The 21,081-nt window shown below is 40.5% G+C and overlaps 1 protein-coding gene across 3 annotated transcripts; it reads left to right on the top strand.

Moving 5' to 3' along the window:
* Positions 1-1,295: 1,295 nt before the first annotated feature.
* Positions 1,296-19,343, top strand: CASP2 (caspase 2). 3 transcript variants are annotated; one of them, XR_010996670.1, is made up of 10 exons: positions 1,296-1,562; positions 6,832-6,999; positions 8,465-8,540; positions 9,914-10,008; positions 11,411-11,587; positions 12,721-12,849; positions 13,131-13,221; positions 13,336-13,397; positions 16,518-16,667; positions 16,754-16,863. XR_010996670.1 is itself a non-coding variant. In XM_068182892.1 (10 exons), the coding sequence occupies exons 1-10, from the start codon at positions 1,413-1,415 to the stop codon at positions 17,606-17,608; spliced, it is 1,281 nt and encodes a 426-aa protein (XP_068038993.1). In that variant the 5' UTR covers positions 1,297-1,412; the 3' UTR covers positions 17,609-19,343. The 3 variants fall into 3 exon arrangements, 2 of the variants coding, with proteins under 2 accessions (XP_068038993.1, XP_068038994.1); XM_068182892.1 differs by lacking the exon at positions 13,336-13,397 and adding an exon at positions 17,474-19,343 and having other exon boundaries at positions 1,297-1,562; XM_068182893.1 differs by lacking the exons at positions 1,296-1,562; positions 13,336-13,397 and adding exons at positions 5,535-5,729; positions 17,474-19,343.
* Positions 19,344-21,081: the final 1,738 nt, after the last annotated feature.

Consider the following 21,081-nt stretch of genomic DNA (forward strand, 5'->3'; position numbering starts at 1 on the left):
AGAGACAAACTTGCTGATCAAGGCAATGTGATTTCTTTAATGTCAATCACTACTTGCATTTCCCTCCAGTATCTGCTAACAGAAAAGAAAAACACCTCACCAAAAGGTGTCACAGGTATGTGACACAGACATAGAAACTCAAGAGTCTTAAACTAGGCAACTCAGGACTTGCCTGAGTGCATCAAATTGCCAGGAGTCAGGAAGAAATTCAGGTGGCCAGCACAGACTAAAAGCTAGCCAAAACAAAGACAAAAAATGTCACCAGTTATGATCAGTACAATTTTGTCTTCAACATTTGTAAAGGCTGTCAAGCCTTTGGACTTGTGTTAAGCTTTAGCAGATAGAATTCCCGTGCACCAGGACACAGGAAATCTATGTGCTAAAGAATTATGTGCAGAAGCCATCTGAAGTTTTATGTGACTTTTTTTGTAAGTTGTATGAGGAGCAGCTGTGGGAGCTGAGGTTGTTTAGCCTGGAGAAAAGGAGGCTCAGGGGAGCCCTGATCACTCTCTACGACTCCCTGAAAGGAGGCTGCAGCCAGGTGGGCTTTGGTCTCTTCTCCCAGGCAACCAGCGACAGGGCCAGAGGAACTGGGCTCAAGCTGTGCCATGGGAGGTTCAAGCTGGACACCAGGAGGAATTTCCTCTCAGAAGGGTTGTCAGGCATTGGAATGGGCTGCCCAGGGAGGTGATGGAGTCACCATCCCATGAGGTGTTTAAGGAAAGGCTGGACATGGCACTCAGAGCTATGGTCTAGTTGCCATGGTGCTCTTCGGTCAAAGGTTGGACTTGGTGATCTCAGAGCTCTTTTCCAACTAATTTTTCGAATCGATTCTGTGATTCTGTAACGAGAGCTGAGAATTTGCTTTTGCTAGGATGCTCACTTGATTTTCCCTTTGTATTTCCCTCTGCGTTTCTCTGCACCATTCCTCCCTCCCTGTTAGTTACAGCACGTTATCATTTCTGATTGCAGCTGATCGCCGCAGAAACCCATCCCAAGCAGAGGCAGAGAAACTAAAATAGGTTAAAAATTAAAAAAAAAAAAAGCCCAGAGCCGGGACGCTTCCCAGGAAAGCCGCACCCCCGCAATTCCTCCCCGCAGCCCCGTCCCCCGCCCCGGCTCAGCAGCGCTGAGGGGCCGCGCGCCAGCCCGCGCAGGAAGAGGCGGGAAAGCGCCCCCGCGGCAGGGCGGTCACGTGACGGCGGGAAGCGCGTCCCGCCGTTTGAATCGCGGGGGCCGCCGGGAGGAGCGGGAGGGGCTTTCCGCCCGCCCGCTCGCCCGTCGTCAGGTGGCGGCCGCGGCCCGCGGGGTCCCGCCGGTTCCCGCCGGTTCCTCCCGAGCCAAAAGTCGCGGGTGGGTACGGGGGGGTCCTGGCCGCGGCGCTCGCCCGTGGCGTCCCCGCTCCTCCCAGGATGCTGGCGGCGTGCGGCATGCAGCGGTGCCACCAGGAAGCGCTCAAGAAGAACCGGGTGATGCTGGCCAAGCAGCTGGTGTTGAATGTGCTGGTGGAGCACATGGTAGAGAAAGACATCTTCACCACGGAGATGGTGGAAATGATACAGGTACGCGGGTTGTCGCCTGCGCCGTGAGCTTTGTTGCTGGCTGAGCTCGGTGTCGTTCCTTGCAGTGGCGGCATGGAGAAAACTCACCTGTTACCTGCACATTTCGGTGTGATTGCGCTCAGAGGACCTGCAGGGGTTTGGTTGCAGCGTGCAGGAGAACTGTTAGGTGCTTTTGCAGGAAGGAAAAGTGCATTTCCTCTAAAATTCCCTGCGTTCCGGTGTGCAGTTGCAGCAGGCTGCACTTAGTGGATCGGGTGTTAGCTTCCAGTCCTTTATTGTAGTTTCGTGCTTATCTCTTTTCTTCCACGTGCAGAAGCAGGAATAATATGTATTTCCAAAACAATACTCTGAAAATAAATAAATGTATATGTTATGTGCCAGTTTGTTGTGGGACCTTTCACATAAAGAGCTGGTTCTTCCTATATGTCTTTGTAAATTGCATGAAGTGCATTTCAAGGCTCACTGTCAAATAACAAATGCTGTTTGTTTGTAGGCTTGTGTTACTTTCCCTGTGCAGTGGGTGCTGTGGGGAGAAGTCATTGGAAATAGCTCGGGATTTCTCCCAGAGGGATGGTAATGCACAGAACACTGTGCAGGATGAGCATGCAGGTCTTCGGAGAAAGCAGGCTGGAAAGGAAGTGGTTGAAACTGCACAACAAGTGTATGTCAGGGCTCCAGTGAGGAACTGAGGGAGTTCTTAGTCCCCTAGCAAAGTTCATGGTCCCATAATAAAGAATGGAGGCTGAAAAATAGGATTATGAACTATTTTTTTGGGCATTCATGTGGAAAATGCAAACCTGAGACTCATAAGGTTTTGATAGCAGTGAAAAGATAACTTCCTGATTAATCTTTGAGTCATTGTCAAAGATGATGTGAGTCACTTTGCATACTTTGACACAGTGTCAAAGGTAATATTAGCTGCCTCATAGGGCCTGTCAAGGATATCAGTGCTGAACTGTGGGAGTTCCAGGCAGTCTCACCTGAAATAGCTCCCATCCCTAGTGGAAGAGATCAAAGATACCATGAAACAGTGCAAGCCAGAGAATGAATTAAGGGCTTCTCCGGGTTTGGGCTGGAGTAGTTAATTTCTTCATAGTAGGGGTATGGGGGTGTGTTTTGGATTTGTGCTGGAAACAGTGTTGTTAATGTCGAGGTGTTTTAGTTATTGTTGAGCAGTGCTGATCCAAAGCCAAGGCCTTTTCTTCTCACCCCACCAGCAATGCTGGACATGCACAAGAAATTGGGAGGGGCCACATCCGAGACAGCTGACCCCAATTGACCCAAGGGCTATCCCACTCCTTTGGTGTCATGGTCAGCATGTAAAGGTAGGGGAAACTCTGAGTGACAGAGCACAGTGCTAATCATGCCAAGGGCTTGGGTTTAATCCCTATATGGGCCATTCACTTAAGAGTTGGACTCAGTAGTCCTTGTGGGTCCCTTCCCACTCAGAATATTCTGTGAGTCTAAGTCACCATTGTGAGTGATGGAGCCCTGCTGTCCTTGGAATGGCTGTACTCCTGCCCGCCAACGGGAAGTAGTAGATGAATTCTTTGTTTTGCTTTGTTCTGTGGTTTTTGCTTTACCTATTAAACCATCTTTATTTCAAGTTTTCTTACTTTTCTTTGGATGCTCCACACCATTCCACTTGGGGAGGAGGTAACTCAGTGTCTGATGCTTAGCAGCCCACACGGGTTAAGTACCAGCATTGCTGAAGTGTGAATGGTGAGTAGGGGTGGGCTTTTGATGGCCTGCACTTTGTCACCTAAGGGAGAGCAGGGAGAAGGGAAGAAAAGGCAAAAAAAAAAAACTACTCAATGACAGAGAAAGTACTCTTTTTGGCAAGGTGCTGTTGTAGGTAAAAAGTATTAAACTGAGACAGAAGGGAAGAAGCCTAAATCATCTTCCCCTCCAGATGTAATTGAGTAAAAGGGAATGCAAGAATACTTAGTAATGGATTATTAGTAAGGAGAAAGGTGTTATGATGGGTAAGTCAGGTAAAGAGTAATAGCTTAGTGGAAAATTATGCCTAATACAATAGACATGCCTAAGTAAGTGCTTAAATGTGTATAAATAGCAGTAGCAGCCTGAGCAAGAGAACAGAGTGACTTGAACTACTGTTGCAGGTCATTGATCTGGAAATTGCAACAAAAATAGAAATATGGCAGAGGTAGAAGGAAAGCTGGATCTGCAGAATATGCATTGTACTAGAAGGATAAAAATGAAGGGAACCTTTACTGAATAGTCCTAGACATAACAGTGCTATGGAGAAAAAGAAAAGTGTGTTTAAAAAAAATAACTCAAGTGGAAAACACTTTGTCTTACCTTTGATCTTCCTGTGGTAGGTCTGTGAATTTTTAATATTCTTCCTGTCTCTGGCAAATGTGAGCACAGGTCTTAGTAGTGCTGTTAAGTAGCCTGATATTGAAAATGTATTGTGATGCTCTTTGCCAGGTACCTTAATGGAAATAGGAGGAGCCAAATGCCATTGTCTGATGAAAGAGAATAGATTCTCCTATATATATATGGATATTATAACTGACTGGTTCTATATATATCCTCCTGCACCCCCAATAAGTCAGGAAATCAAGATCTGGATAAATAGTTATGTTCTAAATCATCTTTTCTTAAAAACGCAATGGTTACACCGGTCCTGTTGGCTTGATTTAAGGTAAACAAAAGAAGAAAATGGAAAGTTTTCTGGAAATAGAGCATTTAAATAAATTTCTGTAATCTAAGGAAAGTGAAATAAGTCAAGGAGCTCAGGGAGATGAACCATGACATTTTTTCCAAGTGTGAGGTGTCAAACCAGTACTGAAACTTTACCCCAAGTAAGAAAAAGATAGGAGGGGGAGTGTGTTCCAGGAAGAGCCACAGAAGGCAAAGGTGGTTGAACTGGATGAGGAGCTCACAAGGAATATGAAGAGTAAGCAGAGAGTTTATAGGTGTGCAACATTGGAGAAGAATTAGTAAATAGAAGCTGCTTCCTTTGATGTCTGAAACGTGGGGAGATAGTAGGATCTGACAGTATTGAATTTAAATTGGGTCATTCAGAAAGATACTAAACCCTGTGAGTTTTTTTCCACAGTATATATTTTTAATGAAGTGTAAAGAAAAAAAATGTACTTGCTTTGTAGTGAAAATGATGTTATAATTATCTAGGTGAAAATCCTGAAGAGAGGGGTTTCAAATACAGGGGGAAAATTATTTTGGAAATAAAATGGGACAGTGGAAACAGCTGTTTTTAAGGCAAGCTCCAACATCTCTTTGCATAAATGCCTTCTTGTCAGAGCATCAGATATTCTTCCAGAGCTCTGGGCTGGACTTTTAAAATTGCAGATATGGTATCAACAGCTTTCTTGCTTTTTAAAAAAGATGAGTACTCTGTACTGTAATCAGAGACTGAGATTTTATATATACAGAGATTTAAATACTCTTGTTGATCACTAGACAGTAATGAAGGGATCACTGGTTTTGACAAGTGACATAAATTTGATTAGGATGTTTGTCAATTTATTATGCATTTTCTATGGATTCTGCAGGTGTATAATAAGACTAATGTGGAATTTTGACAGGACTTCAGAATTAATTTACAATTAGTTTCTGTTATACAGATTATCAAACCCATCTGTGAGGGGAAAGAAATAAATTAGGGATGTATTGGGAAATAAAATTAAAGAAGTGTCTTATTAACTTCTGATATTTGCTGAACATTATCTAGCATAATCCAAATGTGATGTTGAAGATGAAGTCATATCAGGAAGCACAGCCCTTTGAGTGTTTAAGGAAGCATTAAGGAAGAAGTCTGCCAAAAGCTGACTGCTGTGCATACAAAGTGCAGAATATGAACATTCTGGAAATTTCTTAGCTTTTCAGTAAAACTAGCATTCTGGTTCTTGAAGTCAGCTTCTATTCTTAACTACCATTTATGGCTTAGAGTCACAGACTGTGAAAAAGATGAATGACCTTTAGCTTGTCTCAAAACAGCTGCAGAAAGGAAGAAAAATTCATTAGCTACTTAAGAAATTAAGTCTCAATTTACTTTATTAGTTACAATAAAATTCAATGAGCTTACAGCAAGATACAAATATATGGAGGTGGTTATTTTCCACAACTAATGGAGCAGTGTTACCAGGAGAAAGGTACATTCATACTTCTGGGAAGACACAGGTAAGACATTATTATCGGTAATTCTAGTCAATAGTACTCTGAAAATTCAGGATCCTGTGGGAATAGGAAAAGGTACATACACTGTAAAGGGAAAGAGACCCTTTATGGAAGAAAGTGACTTGTTTCCTGTAGCAAATCAAGACCAATTTATAGGAAGAAGTTTGATAAATAAGGGAAAGGACAGAACACTGAAGTCAAGGAACACTGTTGATAAAAATAAATGCTCTTAGTCATGAATGAATATCAGTCTGAAATTCTAAATAGGTTCATAAATATTGGATCAACAAGATTTTGCAATATCCTCCCAAACAATGTGTTGGGGCAAAACCAAACTGTTTTTGACACTGAGCTTGATAATTATGAATGAAACCAGATTACGTGATATCTTTTGTAGCAGAAGATTTACTCATTTACCTCAAGGCTTCTTTTTTTTTTCTGATTTTCCTGTGACTGCTGTATTGTTAAGCCTTAATTATGTGTAACTCATCAGCCTGGAGAAAAGGAGGCTCAGAGGTGACCTTACCACTCTACAACTGCCTGAAAGGTGGTTGTATTCAGGTGGGGGTTGCTCTCTTTCTCCAGGCAGCAACTGACAGAACGAGAGGACAAAGTCTTAAGCTGTGTCAAGGGAAATATAGGTTGGATATTAGGAAGAAGTTTTTTACAGAAAGAGTGATAAAGTTCTGGAATGGTCTGCCCAGGGAGCCAGGGAGGTGATGCAGTCACCATTCCTGGATGTGTTTAAAAACAGATTGGATGTAGCACTCAGTGCCATGGTTTAGTTGAGGTGTTAGGGCATGGGTTGGACTCAATGTTCTTTAAGGTCTCTTCCAGCCTAGTGATTCTGTGAATTCTGTATTACTGTGTGTAGTCATGTATGAATTGTTGCCTTGTTTTGTTGTCATATACTCTTGAGCAAATATGAACAGAGTGTGAATGAAATCGGCTAGGAAGAGTATAATAGTGGTTCTAGCACAGCTAAGCACAGCGGTGGAGTGTTTTTCTGAAATTAAAAAAAAAGTTGTTCTGATGATTCATTAAAAGTTACTTATGTCAGGTGTTACTTGAGTATAGATTTTGATTTCTTTACCTCTGGGTTCAGGCCAAGTCTGGGAGCTTCGACCGAAATGTGGAATTCCTCAATTTGCTGCCTAAGAGAGGCCCCAATGCATTCTCAGCCTTCTGTGAAGCTCTGCGAGAAACCCAACAGCAGCATCTGGAGGCACTGATCCTGAAGACAATGTCCAACCTGAGCCATGAGATTGCAAGGGTACAGTAGTTCTAAAGAAATAGGATGGGTAGCTTGCATTTCAGATTGGGTTTGGGCACAAAAGGAACTTAATCAAATAGGGAAAACTCAATGCTTTACCAAGGATAGGATGGTTTTGTTGCAAGTTGAAACGTAGAGTAGCCTTAGCAAAAGCAGAGAGGAAGAAATCACAAGGTGGTAAAGGTTGGAACAGGCCTCTGGAAGTCATCTTTTCCAATTTCCCTGCTCAAGTATTACCTTCAGTAGGCTTCCAGGGTCCCATCCAGGCAGTTTCTGAATATCTGCAAGGCTGGAGACTGCAGCCTCTCTGGGCAACCTCCTCCAGTGCTCAGGCACCTCACAATAAAAAAGAATTTCCTGATAAGAGCCAGGCTCTTTTCAGTGGTGCCCAGTGACAGACCCAGAGGCCATGGGCACAAACTGACACACAGGAGACTGCCTCTGTCCTCTTTGCACCCTCCTTTCAGGTATTCATACACATTGATAAGTTCCCCTTGAGGGGGATGAGGCATCACTTCCCTTCATCTCTTCTGCTGGCGTCACTCCTCCCAGTGCAGCCCAGGGTACCGGCTGCCTTTGTGCCCAGAGTACATTGCTGGCTCCTCTTTGGCTTGGCAACACCCAAGTCCTTTTCTGCCAAGCTGATTCCCAGCTGGGTGGCCCCCAGGATATATTGGTGCCCCAGGCACAGGACCTCGTGCTTCTTTTTGTTGAACTGTACAAGGTTCCTGCAGTGTTCTTACATCCAACATGTTCTTAATGGATGTGTGATCAATAATCCAAAAATTTAAAGGAAGCTATTTTTTTTCTCTGAACTTTCTTGGTTTAATTTTCAGTGATTGTCTGAGTAGACCCTTAAAGAAACAAATATTTTATTTCTTTACTTTGTTTTTTTTTTTCACCTTTTCACTATGTGTAGTTAGTGTTGTACTAAAGGAAGAGTTTTGGAAATATTCCATGTTCTTAGTGCATTGGCAAGGACGGAAACTCTCAGTAAACATATTTAATACAGAGGAAGGGAGAGCAAATACTTCTGAACAATTGTTACCTTATTAAAATGTAAAATTTATTAGACTACCCTTTTAATTGTTTGTTTTCAATTTTGCTTTACTATACAAACAATGAAATCTTGACATCAAACAAAGATATAGGAATCACCAGACAAATCAGGCTTTTGTTAAAACTGAGAAAGCTAAGACGACCCCAGTGTAAAGATTTTAAACTGAGGATTTGGATAGAAGTGCAGATGATCAAAGAAGGGGAGGAGTCTTGCCTTGAAAGTGCTGCTGCTGTCTTGTTACGATGTTTCTTTTGGAAGTGACCATAATATTATATTTCAGTCATTTTTATGTGTGTATATAAACGCATGTATCTTTTCTTCCATGATACCTTCAGCTTTGTACTGTAGAGAAAAAAAAAGCTATTTTGTGCTACTCTTTTTCACGGATTTATTGATGTCTTGTAGCTTGAACACTGTCATGAGTCAGATCTTCCATACCCTGCCAGTGAGTCCTGTAATTCAAAGAGACCCCGTTGGCTTGGTGAGTTGCACATGATTTGCTACCTGCTTGGCTCCTGCCAATTTCTTAATACTGTCTTAATGTGATTGTAGAAATAAGCTTGCCACAGCTTTGCTCATCCAGGAATGCAAACTTGACAGTAAACTGACTATATGATGATCAAGAGGGTGCTTTATAGCACATGGGAAGAGACAAGCAATACATTTTTCTTGTTAGCTTCATTTATTCTTATGGGACACTTTGTTGCTTAAAACAGTACATGTCAGTAAAATTCTAGATTTTGCAAAGATTTTCCTTAAGATCTGTAATAGAATTTCATTGAGCTAGTGCTCTGGTAAGATACTGACTTCAGGCAGTATCCCTTAACCAAGACTTTCTTCTTAAAAAATCAGTTTAAGGCCTTATATGTGTTACCTGGGTCCAGCATGGTTTTCTGTAGCTTCTGTCAAGTGCAGCAAATCAGCTCTTCATTAATATGCATTTGCAACTTAGACCAGGGGACTGGTCTAACAAACATTGGTTGGAATGAATCTCCTTGCTGGTTTTTATGTTGTTTCTGGTAATGCCTGGAGTACTTTTTCCTTAACCACAGGTTTACCTTTATATGCTGGTTGCTAGGAGCTCTCTCTGGTGTTAAAGAACAAGTATCTAATTTTTGGAAACTCTTTTTATTTATGTGCAAGGGTTTTAGGTTGGGTTGTTTTGATTTTTTTGGAGCATATGTTCCTCCAACCAGGAGAGCCATGCCTCATAAGGCTGAAAGAGGATTTCAGAAGAGATAGTGAATGTCATTAGCTCAGTTTCTTCGGTACAGAGGAGTGAGTGTTTGTCTGAAAATGAAAAATAGTTGATTATCATTCCCCTCATCTGCTGTTATCCAGAGGAAAGTGTTCAGAGGCAGATGAAAAAAGAAAAGGGCTTTGCACTTTATGAAAGTTAAAATTGTCTCGTTTGATCACTTATGCATGTGTTCAGCATGGGAGGCCTTTTATGAAAGGAAAGAACTATTCTGTTTGAAATTTTCTAGCAACATGTTGTCAGCCAAAATCTGAAAGTAAGAACATACTGTGCAAAACAGCAGAAAGCACAGGGATCTTAAATTAGAAGAGAATTCTGTTTTCATACTCTGTAGACTAGGCCTTAGATAAGACTAACCCACATACAAGCAAAAATAAAAGCTGTCAGTTAAAATAAATAAAACAAGTATACCATTACGCTACTTTTTTTCTGTTCTGTGTTTCATTTTGTGTCAGTAGTCCCTGATCAAACAAAATTTTTGGAGGTATGAAATATGCATAAATGAATATAGTTCAGAATTTGCAAGTTACTGCCTTAGTGCACAGGCTTTATGTCTGAAATTTTTAATTTTTATTGATATATTTGTTTTTGCACAGAACCAATAGAAGATTCCTTGGATAACAGAGATGGTCCCTCAATTCCTCCAGTGAAGTATTGCACTCCTGAATTTTATCACAATCATCAGCACTTGGTAAGTTGTTGGCAGAGAAAATCTTAAGATGTGAGATGTTTGGATCTATCAGCTAAACATGTGCCACTTGAAATTGAGTTGAAGTGCTTCACTGGGATGCAGATCAAGGTTGTGCTGTTGGTGTAACTGAAAGGTGTTACCAGTCGTGCTCCACTTGATGTGGTTCTCATTTACAAGTGTCGAGAAATCCCGAGAAGTTCTGTAACCCTAAACAAATCTGCCTCTGTTTTTTGGGGTTTTTTTTTTTTGATCATGAAGAGCTTGGTGGAATGACTTCTCTACTATTGCTCTCTGTGAGCTGTCAGTATTATTGCCTCAAGTTTATTTTTCCGTGTCCTCATTTTCTGTAAGATGACAAACCCTGAAATGACTGTAAGATAGCAGAACTGTGTTTTCAACTAGTAAGTTGCCTGTTTTAATTGTCAGCTGTACCCAATAGAATTCTTAGTCTTAAGAACCAGATCAGGATTATGTGCTAGAATTCTTCCTGTGGGTAGAACAATTTGAATTTCTAATCTTCTGTTGCAGTGTTTGAAGTTATATATGTAGTCTAATTACTTTTTGTTGATTCTGTCTGTAAATAGATTGTGGTGGAGTGGGCTTAAGGAAAAATAACTTTGTGTTGTGAGATAAACACTTCATTAGGGTTACACAATGTCAGAGGCTCTATGTATAATGAAACAGAGGTTTTGTTTGTGTGTTGGTTTTGAGGGGTTGTTGTTGTTGCGGGGTTTTTTGGAACTGTCTGTGGGGGTGACTTGATTAATAAGCAGTGCCAGTGTGAGCTTGACTAAGCTCCTTTAACATCTGTGCCTGGATACACCTTATTTGATATTCTCCTTTAGTATTAAATTTTACTTCCAATTTACAGGAGTAATAGTAAGTGAATTACTACTGATTTGTTGTTGTTAGAGTGGCAGGGACAGAGAGGGAACTTAATCTGAAGGCACCCCTCTTAAATTAGATCTTTTCCTGTTAACTTCTTTTGCCAGTTGCATAATTTTGAAGATCAATGACTGACAGTCCTTTGCTGTTACAATGACACTCATTGCTATTTTACATCTCTGCTCCCAACAGCAATTAAGAAATGTTAGCTAAATTTTGCATAGTGTTGTCCTTTGATGGGGGTGACACAAATATATGGGGCCCTTCTGGGTGAGGAAAGGGGAAACAGTTAGCAATATCCAATTCACAGTTCGAAATGGATAAGCTGTGTTTCTTTTAAAATGAGGGATAAGGCAAGGCAGTCTAACTTATTAATAGTAGTATTGTAGCATTGTCAGTTGTGGAGGCTGGCAAGCACAGGCATATCGAGTTGGTGTGGAATGATTGCTGTTCTATTCTAACACATCATTATTTCCTTGTGTAGTCTAAATTTACCCATTTTTAATCTTCCTTTCAGGCATACAAGCTGACATCAGAGCCCCGAGGCTTAGCACTGATCCTCAGCAACGTCCGTTTCAGCAGCGAGAAGGACCTGGAATATCGCGCAGGGGGAGACGTGGACTGTGCTTCCCTGGAGATGCTTTTCAGGCATCTCGGGTATCAAGTCACCATTTTTCGTGATCAAACTGCACAGGTAAGGGGGTGATCCCAGTACTTCACAACTGGTGTGGATGAGCTTGTTTCTCAATTGTCTCAAGAGGTTCCCTTTGGTACGTAGCTGAGCTTTGAAGATATGAATTACCACTTAAGAATAGAAAATGAGGCTGAACATGATGATGTCTGCTCTCATACTGATCAACATGAGAAAGCTTGGAAGGCTGAGCTCTTCCAGTGAATAGTAGTATCACAAAGGACTACAAGAGGTACTACTCTGGTCTGACCCTAGTGCAAGGGGGAAGACTTTTGAGACCACACCTGGCATGTGTGTTAAAAGCACAAATGAATTAAGTCTGCAGTTTACTCTAGATAGACTTTCCAAGTGTTCTACTTTCCTAAAAGTTAAACTTTGCAAATATTTGATGTAGTCTTTGCTATTATGATGTTTTCATGTCCTTTCACTGATGAAGTCAGTTTGCATCGCATTCATCAGTCTGTCCACGTAGTTCAGGTTCACTCTTTCAGTCTTCACTAAAAACGTGTATGTGCTTCACTTAGGAAAATAGGTCGTGTTCCATGAGTAACTTAATCAAGCCATTCTCCCTAGGAATGCAAGTGCTGTCTTCTCCAGCATAATTTGATCTTAGTCCTTTTAAATCCCTATGAATTCAAGTGATACAGAACCTGTTAAAGAGTGTTTTATTCAAGAACAGAGCTTTTGCAACACTGATAGAAGGTATTTGTATCTGCTATGTTGTCAGAGTTCCTGAAGTTTTCCAGTTTAAATTTTGAATTGACCACTAGTGTCTGAATGCCTGAAGTCCCAGAGTATGTATCTGTTAAGTTGCTCCAACATCCCAGCCAGATTCCAGTGTCAGTGTAAAATATCACTTGTAAAATATCACTCTGCAAAATATCACTTCGTTTCCTCTGTTGGCCTAAGTGATTTCTGCTTCCCGGTGTTATACTTAGGACTGAATATTGCATAAAAGAACAAGAATATTTTGCCTTTTTTTTTTTTTTTAGATAAAACACGTCTTTTTCATGTAAATTTGATGTGTGTGGGGGTTTTCTTTGTAACAGGAGCGCCATTTGTGTTCTTCCCAGAAAATTGATTCACTTTTCCTATAGAAGTCTGGAAAGCATTGAATTTTCTTTCCCCTATTCTAGGAGATGCAGAATGCATTGGAGAGATTCTCCAAGCTGCGAGATCACAGAGATGTGGATTCCTGCATTATAGCTCTGCTTTCCCATGGTGTGGAGGGTGGGGTTTATGGCAGTGATGGCAAACTACTGGAGGTATGTTCTTGAGTCTTGATCTCCTGTTTTGGAAAATGAAAAATGGCAAGTAGGAGAAATTATCTCTGTATAAATACTAAGTAGAGTTCATGAACCCAAGCAAGTATGAACCTGGGGAGAGGGTGGAGAAGGGATGTGTTTGTCACACACTGAGTCTGCAGATAAAGGAGAGGATTACCACGACTGGTGAGGTCATAAGCAAAAGACAGGGAAGCAAGGTGAGACTGGGTTTGGCTTACGGAAGGCTATAGTGAAGAAATTTCCTCTCTTTCTTCTCTCAGTTGCAGGAGGCTTTCCGGCTCTTTGATAATGCAAACTGCCCAAATCTCCAGAATAAGCCAAAAATGTTCTTTATTCAGGCCTGTCGAGGAGGTGAGTGCCCAAACACTGAAAGCCATGTACTTGGCATGCCATTAAGGCTCATTTTGCACACATGCACACCCTCACATTCAACTTGCTGTCAACTTTCCTCTTTGCTTCTCTCAGGTGTAAGTGGGACCCATATTCACCTCCCTCTGCCCTGCTGCTGCCACTGCATCTGTTGCTCTGTAAGTGTCTTTAGCTCTGCATGAGGTGTGTGCATTGACTTGCAGACCCCAGAGCACCTTAGTGACATAAAGCTCTGTCACGTCCCACTCATACCCCGAGGCTTCCTCGTGCTGTGCCTGCAGTAGGGGGAGTGGGGCACATGATGCACAAATAGCAGCACAGCATGGAGCAGTGCAGCAGCACTGGAGTCTTGCTGAGGTCCTGTCTTTCTCTAGATCCTCGATGTGTTGTGTTTCTTGTGGTGGTTTCCTGAGCTGTCAGAGTTGGTTCCAATTATTTTTAGGGTTTTGTCTTTTTCCTTTAACTTAGCCTGCTTTCAGCTTCAAATAACCTTTCCTTGCACCCTTTTTGACATACTGCTGTTGAGCTCTTATGTGCTGTTGTACAGAACTCTTTTCACGATTCTTACAGACTTGTTCTTCTTCCGTGCTTTGTGTACCTTTTTTTCTTTTTTTAATTCTGCTATTCCTTTTCCTTCCTTTTGTAGCTAAACATACACATCTGTAACTACCTTTCAGATCTGCTAATGACCAAATTTTTCCCTCAAGTGTTTGGACTCTGTGAAATTGCTGATATTCCAAAGTGAAGCTCTGTCTTAAAAGTTTTTTCTTCTCCATTGTGATAGAAGGGTTTTCCTAGTGTGTATGCTTTCCTCCCTGCTTTAGTATTTAGATACTCTTGAACAAATGTGAATGTGCAGACTCAGAGTGGAAGTAAGTGTAATAAGCCAGAATTTTCAGCTGACCTCATTAGGTAATTATGTTTATTTAACTGTAATGTTACCATAAGGAGTTTGTTAAGACTAACAAATCAAGCTTGGCCTTTGTATTCCCCAAAAAGTTGCCATTAAGGAAGAGTGGTAAAGCTTGCTATGCACAATGCTTTAGATCTAGGATATTGCGATAGACAAAGGATTAAGATACTTGAAAAACTGGAAGGAAAAACTCAATAAAAAAACAGCAAAGAAGGCAAACCCCTGCCTTGTCTAACCTCTTTTATACCTTGATTAATAGTTGGAGGGAAAAGCCAGTTACAAAGTAATTGAACTGTCAACAGAAATGTGTATCCTTTAGACGTCATTAAAAGGACTGTATAAATAGTATTGTCAACTTTGAAATAGTAATCAATTTATCTATGCCATGCAAGTTAGCTGGAACTAGTCGAAACAAGATGAGAAATACATAAGTTATTCTTCTTCTCTAACCTTACATTGTAGGCCTGCTGTATGTTCTATTAATGACACATTTTTGAAATGTAGATAAAGAAATGTTGGTGCAGTCCTAATTCCCAATGAGCTTTTGGCGGGAGTCTAGTAAAGAAGTTAAGTAGTCCACCTACAGTCATGGATCAAAAACCAGTGGCAACAGAAAACAATGGGAAGAGTTTCAGTGTGGCATAAAATGGAACTTTGAAGTTGCTTAGAATCTGTGTTTAATGTAGTCAATTCAAAAGAGTGAAAAATTATGCTAACAACTGGGTAGTTAGCAGTTATTTAAATTAATTGGCAGAACAGATGTCTGGGAGCTTCAATACAATTTAAACAGACTGGATGAATCTCTGGCAGTGGTTCTATAAATTAGAGGTTAAGTATGCAAAGCGTTAGTGCTCTACACATTTTAGTTAAGTTGATTGGAGTGGTGTTTGAAGATATGCACGAGAAAGATGTGTAATTCTGAACCTTTAATCAAAAAAAGTTTTGATTTTATACATAATGGGGTGATGACAGTGTGAATAATAGAGTTTGACAGTAAAATTACCTGAGTCTTCTGAAATAAAATGCACTGTGAACAGTTCACTAAATTTTTAAAAAGACAGTGAACTGGAAGGATTTGGAGAAGTGTGATAAAAGACATTTAAAAAGTGTGGTTAAAAATGAAAAAAAATTTGCATTGCTACCCTAAAGAGATGAGAAAGGAACTTAATGGAAGCCGTTATGAAATTCTGAGCTATGGAGAATTTAATTCTAGGTTGTTTCAGATAATTGCACCCCTCCCACTGCTGTTTTCTTTTTAGAGGAAAAGAACAATGTTGCTGACTTATGAGCTGACCACTTTCTGAGCATAATTGTGAGATGCCACTGTGCCACTGCCTGTTAAAGAGTTAGAAATCCAAATGTATTATTTAGGCATGAGCTAGCAATAAAATTGAGAAACATCTTAGTAGGAAGGCCTCTGCAGTGGACACTTAAGCCTCGTAACACTAAACTCTGATTCTGCTGTTAGGAAGAAAGAATAATAGATTCTCATTTAGAACAAAAGAAAACAAAAAGGCAACATTATATGGAAAATCTGTAAAATGTAATTTTAACTTTCTTGCAACACAGCTGGACTATCAAAGTTACCACCACTAAGCCATTAGTTGAGATTATAATGGAAACTCTGCATCATGTAGAAAACCAGTTGAGAATATCTACACTTGCATAATACATACTAATGAATCCTGGAAAGGGCATTAAATGCTCTCCAGGTTTTAAACTAATCTCCATGGACTGGAGGTCTCTCTCACGTTTGGGTTCAGACTTATTTTGCATTTTTCTGCTGCACAATTTATGCTTTTAATTGAAACAAGCAGTATTGTAATCAGGTTTTAGAACTAGGTGAGATACTTGGTCCAGGCTTTCTACCTGTCTTGAGTGTAGATCTCAGCAACCAAAATTACAGCTCTTGTTTGAGTTCTGCAGTAAATAGACAGTTAGCATTGTAATGTGCATTAGACATTTTTGGATATTTCCAAGGTAGGTATGAGTGGAAAATAAAAGCTTCATAGGTAGGCATCATATCCTTCCATGAATGGTGGGGAGCTACCAGAAACTTCCCTGCTTTCATGGTTATCCTGTGATCTGTGCAGGAAGAGGTGGGAGCAGAAATCAGCATGCAGACCACGTCAGGTTAGGTTAAGCGTGTGCAGCAGTTGTTGGTATCTGCATTAGTTTGTGCAGAAGAACTTTCAGATGAGTTTAGAATAGCTGAGAAAGCCTGAAATTAATGCAAAAACTTTCTGCTTGACAGTAATTGTGGGACTACTGACCACAAAACTAAGTAAGTACAGGAAAACTGCATCCAGTAATTCAGGATAATTTCTTCTCCCTTTCTCCCTCTCCTCATTTATTGCCACCACAGATGAGTTGGACCGGGGAGTGGATCAAAGAGATGGCAAAGGACGGTCAGATTCTCCAGGCTGCGAGGAGAGTGATGCGAACAAGGAAGAAAGTCTGAAGCTGCGGCTGCCGACGTGCTCGGATATGATCTGTGGATACGCTTGTCTGAAAGGTACTGGCCCCTAATTGTTTGGGCATAAGGAAGTTTCATGTGTCTGTGTTCCCCAAAAGTCTTCATGGTGGATACTCTCTCACCAGGCACCGCGGCCATGAGGAACACCAAGCGTGGGTCTTGGTACGTCGAGGCTCTCACCTCGGTGTTTGCAGAGGACTCCCAACACACCCACGTGGCTGACATGCTGGTGAAGGTAAAGAGCATTTACTCTCCCACAAAGGCATTTACTTTCCCACTCTTACCTGGTTTTTGAAGGGCCTTCCATTGCTTCAGAATGCTAGGACTCATCTAGTGCTAATAAAGCACTTATTCTTGCCTTGTTTGTAGCAAAATTATAATTCTGTCTTCATTCTTATTTACTTATTTATATGCAATTCCATAGCAGTTTAACCAAGTAAAGATGCTGTTTCTTTGACTCCTTCTGTTTCATTGGTGTGGTTGCATGGTGAACTTGCGAGTAGAGTTCATATTGCTTGCCAAGAATTACTTTTCTTCTCTAGAAATAGATTTTCTTTCAGGTGAATTCATTTCCTGAACATGCACGCAACACTGCTGCAAAAGCAGCAGTACTCATATAAGATAAAGTTTGAGAAAGTGGAAGAAGAGGGAGTGAAAAAAGCAGTGTGACCACTGCAACTTGAGGTGCTGTGGAACTGTACCGTAGTTCTTTATCCTTCTTATAATTAGGGGATTATTTAATGCATTAAACAGAAATATCTGCGAGTACAGAAAGAAATTATGTTTTTCTTCCTTCATCTTTTTAATCCTTCTAGTCACTTCAATTTTTTTACTCTCACCTCTAGGTGAATAGGCAAATCAAGCAACGAGAAGGTTATGCCCCAGGCACCGAATTTCACCGCTGCAAGGAAATGTCGGAATATTGTAGCACGCTCTGTCGGGATCTTTACCTGTTTCCTGGCTATCTACCAGGAAAATAACCTTGCCAACTCTGTTTGAAGAGAGATACTGCCAAAGCTGAACTTTGACTGTGGATATCTGTTTTCACTCTTATGAGCTGTGCCATCAGATGTGCAAGCAAGGAGTGCCAGTCTAATTCTTTATGTCCTATTCTAAAATAAACTGGCAACTCTCCTTGTAATCTGACTCAGTTCAGGGTTTAAAATTCTAATATCCCGATTGGCTCTGCATGTATAGAAAGTGATGGAAAGAGGATCAGCATTGGAACTGGAAAGAAGTGGGAACATCCTTTGGAAGGAGACATGAGGACATTTGTGAACAAAGTGATGTGAAAATGGAAATGGACTACTAGTACAGTTTTTTAATTAATCCTTTCTGAAAGGAAAATCAGTCAAAAGATGCTACTTATGCTTATACTTCAACAATTTTAAGTACTTTCTGCACGGTTATTCTTACAGGACAGTTGACTCCTGTGCACATTAGAAAAGGGCTCCTTATGAAGGAGAATCTTTTCCCCTCTCTAAAATGGAAGGTTATTGTTCTCAGTACTCAACACTTTCCATTTTGATCACTTAAAAGTCTATTTTTCTACAGTCCATCTATAGCCAAGTTATCAAGAGAAATACAAGATATCCCAGATTATCAGCAAAACATGTTGAGACTCAGACAAATATGCCTGCTTAAAATGCCCCAGAAATGTTTTGAATCTAGAAATTCTAGATTAACTCCCCTTAGTCCCAAGAGTGAGCAACTGTGTGGAGTATTCCTTTTGAGGAATTTGTTTGCCATGGCACTTAGTTGTCACATTAGACATTCAGTCCACCAACTTCTCAGGAGTCTATAAATTGCACTGTACAACTGAAGCCCTGAAACTCTACAGCCTTGTACAAGAGATTCTTTTGTCTTTTTAATTAACAAAAATATTCAAGGCAGCTCTTTACAGTTCTAAGCATGTTGCTTGGATTATTTATCACTGCATTATTTTTCCCTTTTAAATGAGAGGGAAGAGTTTTACATTATTATCCTGTTCTGTGAGTTTTCTTTCTTAATCTATGATCATTCAAAAGCATAATCTATCACTTTTGGTAATTTCTTCCACAGTATCTTCATGCTGTAATTTGTGTCTTGCTGTGTCCAACTGCAGTTACTCCCACTTGATGTGATGTGGGAGATGGGCATTGTTCTCTTTTTGTGGTAGAGCCTAAATCCTGAGATACTGGATTACATATGGACTATAGGTGGCTCACTTCAGTCTCTCCATTTTGTAGCACTAAGTTGGCATAGTTCCTGGCTTTTTTTTAATGTAAGTATGGCTTTTAAAATATATTTTTCAGGACAGAATTATGAATGGGAAGCACAAAGGTATGTGGAGGGAGGCTGGAAAACTAGGCATGTGCTCTTTTTATTCTGCCTAGTAAATGAAGGCTGTGTTTCCTCCAGCATTAACATGTATCTTGCATTTATCCTAAACACAATGTGATGAACAGAACAAGAATCATACTTGCCAATTGGTGCCTTACTCTGAAGTCTAATATACCAGTTTAGGAGTATAAACACTGTCTTCCCGAGTGCTCCCTCTGCAAAGTGGTGCAATATTTTACAGATAGGTTTATTGATGAAGCAGTCCATTCTGATGGATTAAATTTCTGTAGGATTGCATCAAGTTGCGTTATCACTGCCACTTTTATATATCTTTTTCTACACTTGTATTTTACTGCCTTGAGGTGTCAAAATAAAGAGTTTTTGTTTGATTAATCTGTGCAACGTGTTCCATTTGGAGAATTGGACCTCTGCAGAAATGGAGGTTCTACATAAAGAGAATTTTGTGTCATTTCTTGAGATAGCACATCCCAGAGGGGGTTTTGAACTCTCAGGCAGAAGCCTGCTACTTACAGCTGCAACCCCTATGAGCTGCTTGTAAATTTGGTAACAACTGGGCCAAACAAAGACTGATACATTAATAAAGAGAGATGAGGCAGAACCATCGAGTAGGAGGCTGATGCTGTGCTTCAGCAGATAAAATACTGACGTTGGGAAAAATCTTGCCTTGGTTTTTTTGAAGGAAAAGTTGATGTCAGAATGAAAGGTTCCTGGAAAAAAGGAGTCCTGGAGGAAGAGAGTGAAAAGAAAGTGAAGATGCCATCAGTCAGAGAATACCTCTATTCTGGAAGTAGAGGAAGGTCCAGGGGATCAGAGAGCTGCATGGGAAGGAATGCCAGGGAATGCTTAGAGGCTTGATGCATAAAGCCCAAGACTTGTAACTGGTAGCACCTGTACAACACAGAACTTTCTGTTCTACCTTCACAAAAGAATCATGGTCTTGCTGCTGGGCAGAGAAGCTCTCTGGTCAAAGTAATGCACCTGGGAGAAAGTCAGTTAGTGTGAAATAGGAAGGTAGAAGCTCCGTTCTTGTAAGCTCTAAATATACTCCCCAGCCTCCAGATCCACTAGAGGTTGCCATTTACCCTGTTTTATCCATGATGCCTCGAAGAGTTGTTTCCTGTCTTCTGTGAGCTCTTTTTAGTGAAAGAGTACATTGGTTTATTGAAAGTATGGAAATCTGATATAGGAAATCTAGTACTGACATTAGTGCTGGAATTACCAACATCTACCTGTGCAGAAAGTGATTCTGGTAAGTCAGAAGATGAAGTAAACAAGATGTTTGCATTTTCATAGGTAAATTTAGAGCTACTAGCATAGTTTAAGGAATTACTTTTTATAGCTGGGTTAGCAGGGCAGTGTTAACAGATTCACATTTTCTCTAGAAACCAGAAGAATAAGGTTGAGGGTTTTGAGATGGGGAGTGAAAACTGAACCCAGTGTACACAATGTATCCTAAAAATCTTGAGTTGCATGAGAATCACATTTATTAACAGAACAGTTAATTAATACAGTTTTAAATCTGAACTGGTTTTATTTCCCTATCTGTGATTACTAATAGATAGTCAAAGGATTTGATTTTGTACAAATAGTCATTGGTCCCCTTAAAAATGAGGATGTACAGAATGGTATTGAAAGAGAGCATATACTTCCAAAACATCAAAAGGTTTGGCTAAACATCTATAATACATCTTACAAAATTTATGCCAAGCTGAGACTCCTGACATGGACTGTACCTGTCTTGTATAATTTGTTCTTACCCCTCAGGGTATGAGAATTCTTCACTATATCACAACAGTAAAATATTAAGTTAGGAGAAGGAAATGCAAGAAGATACTGTTATGTAATAGATTGTGTCAGCAGCGTATGCATACAGAGAACAGTTTCTTTAAAAGGAAGGGAATGAAATGGAAATCTCCAGAGAAGTTACAATCAACTGCTGTCACAGGATCAGCAGCTTTGGTGAGTCTGTTTCCCTAGGAATGAGAGCTATGTCCTACTCAGTGCAATTTGGCCTTCTATTGCTGATTTTGCTGCTTCTCATAGAATTCTTTTCTGTTGAAGTTTGATAGTCTTTTGTTTCCATTCATCTGCATTTGTTATTTGTTTATGG

The sequence above is a fragment of the Anomalospiza imberbis genome, chromosome 2 (assembly GCF_031753505.1).
Source record: "Anomalospiza imberbis isolate Cuckoo-Finch-1a 21T00152 chromosome 2, ASM3175350v1, whole genome shotgun sequence".
NCBI classification, from domain to species: Eukaryota; Metazoa; Chordata; class Aves; order Passeriformes; family Viduidae; genus Anomalospiza; species Anomalospiza imberbis.

Excerpts from the sequence above, each read along its gene's own strand:
- CASP2 (XM_068182892.1), top strand. The coding sequence starts at position 1,413 with ATGCTGGCGGCGTGCGGCATGCAGCGGTGCCACCAGGAAGCGCTCAAG. Across the intron at positions 12,850-13,130 it reads GTGATGGCAAACTACTGGAG|TTGCAGGAGGCTTTCCGGCT; the intron begins GTATGTTCTTGA and ends TTCTTCTCTCAG. Across the intron at positions 13,222-16,517 it reads TATTCAGGCCTGTCGAGGAG|ATGAGTTGGACCGGGGAGTG; the intron begins GTGAGTGCCCAA and ends TTGCCACCACAG.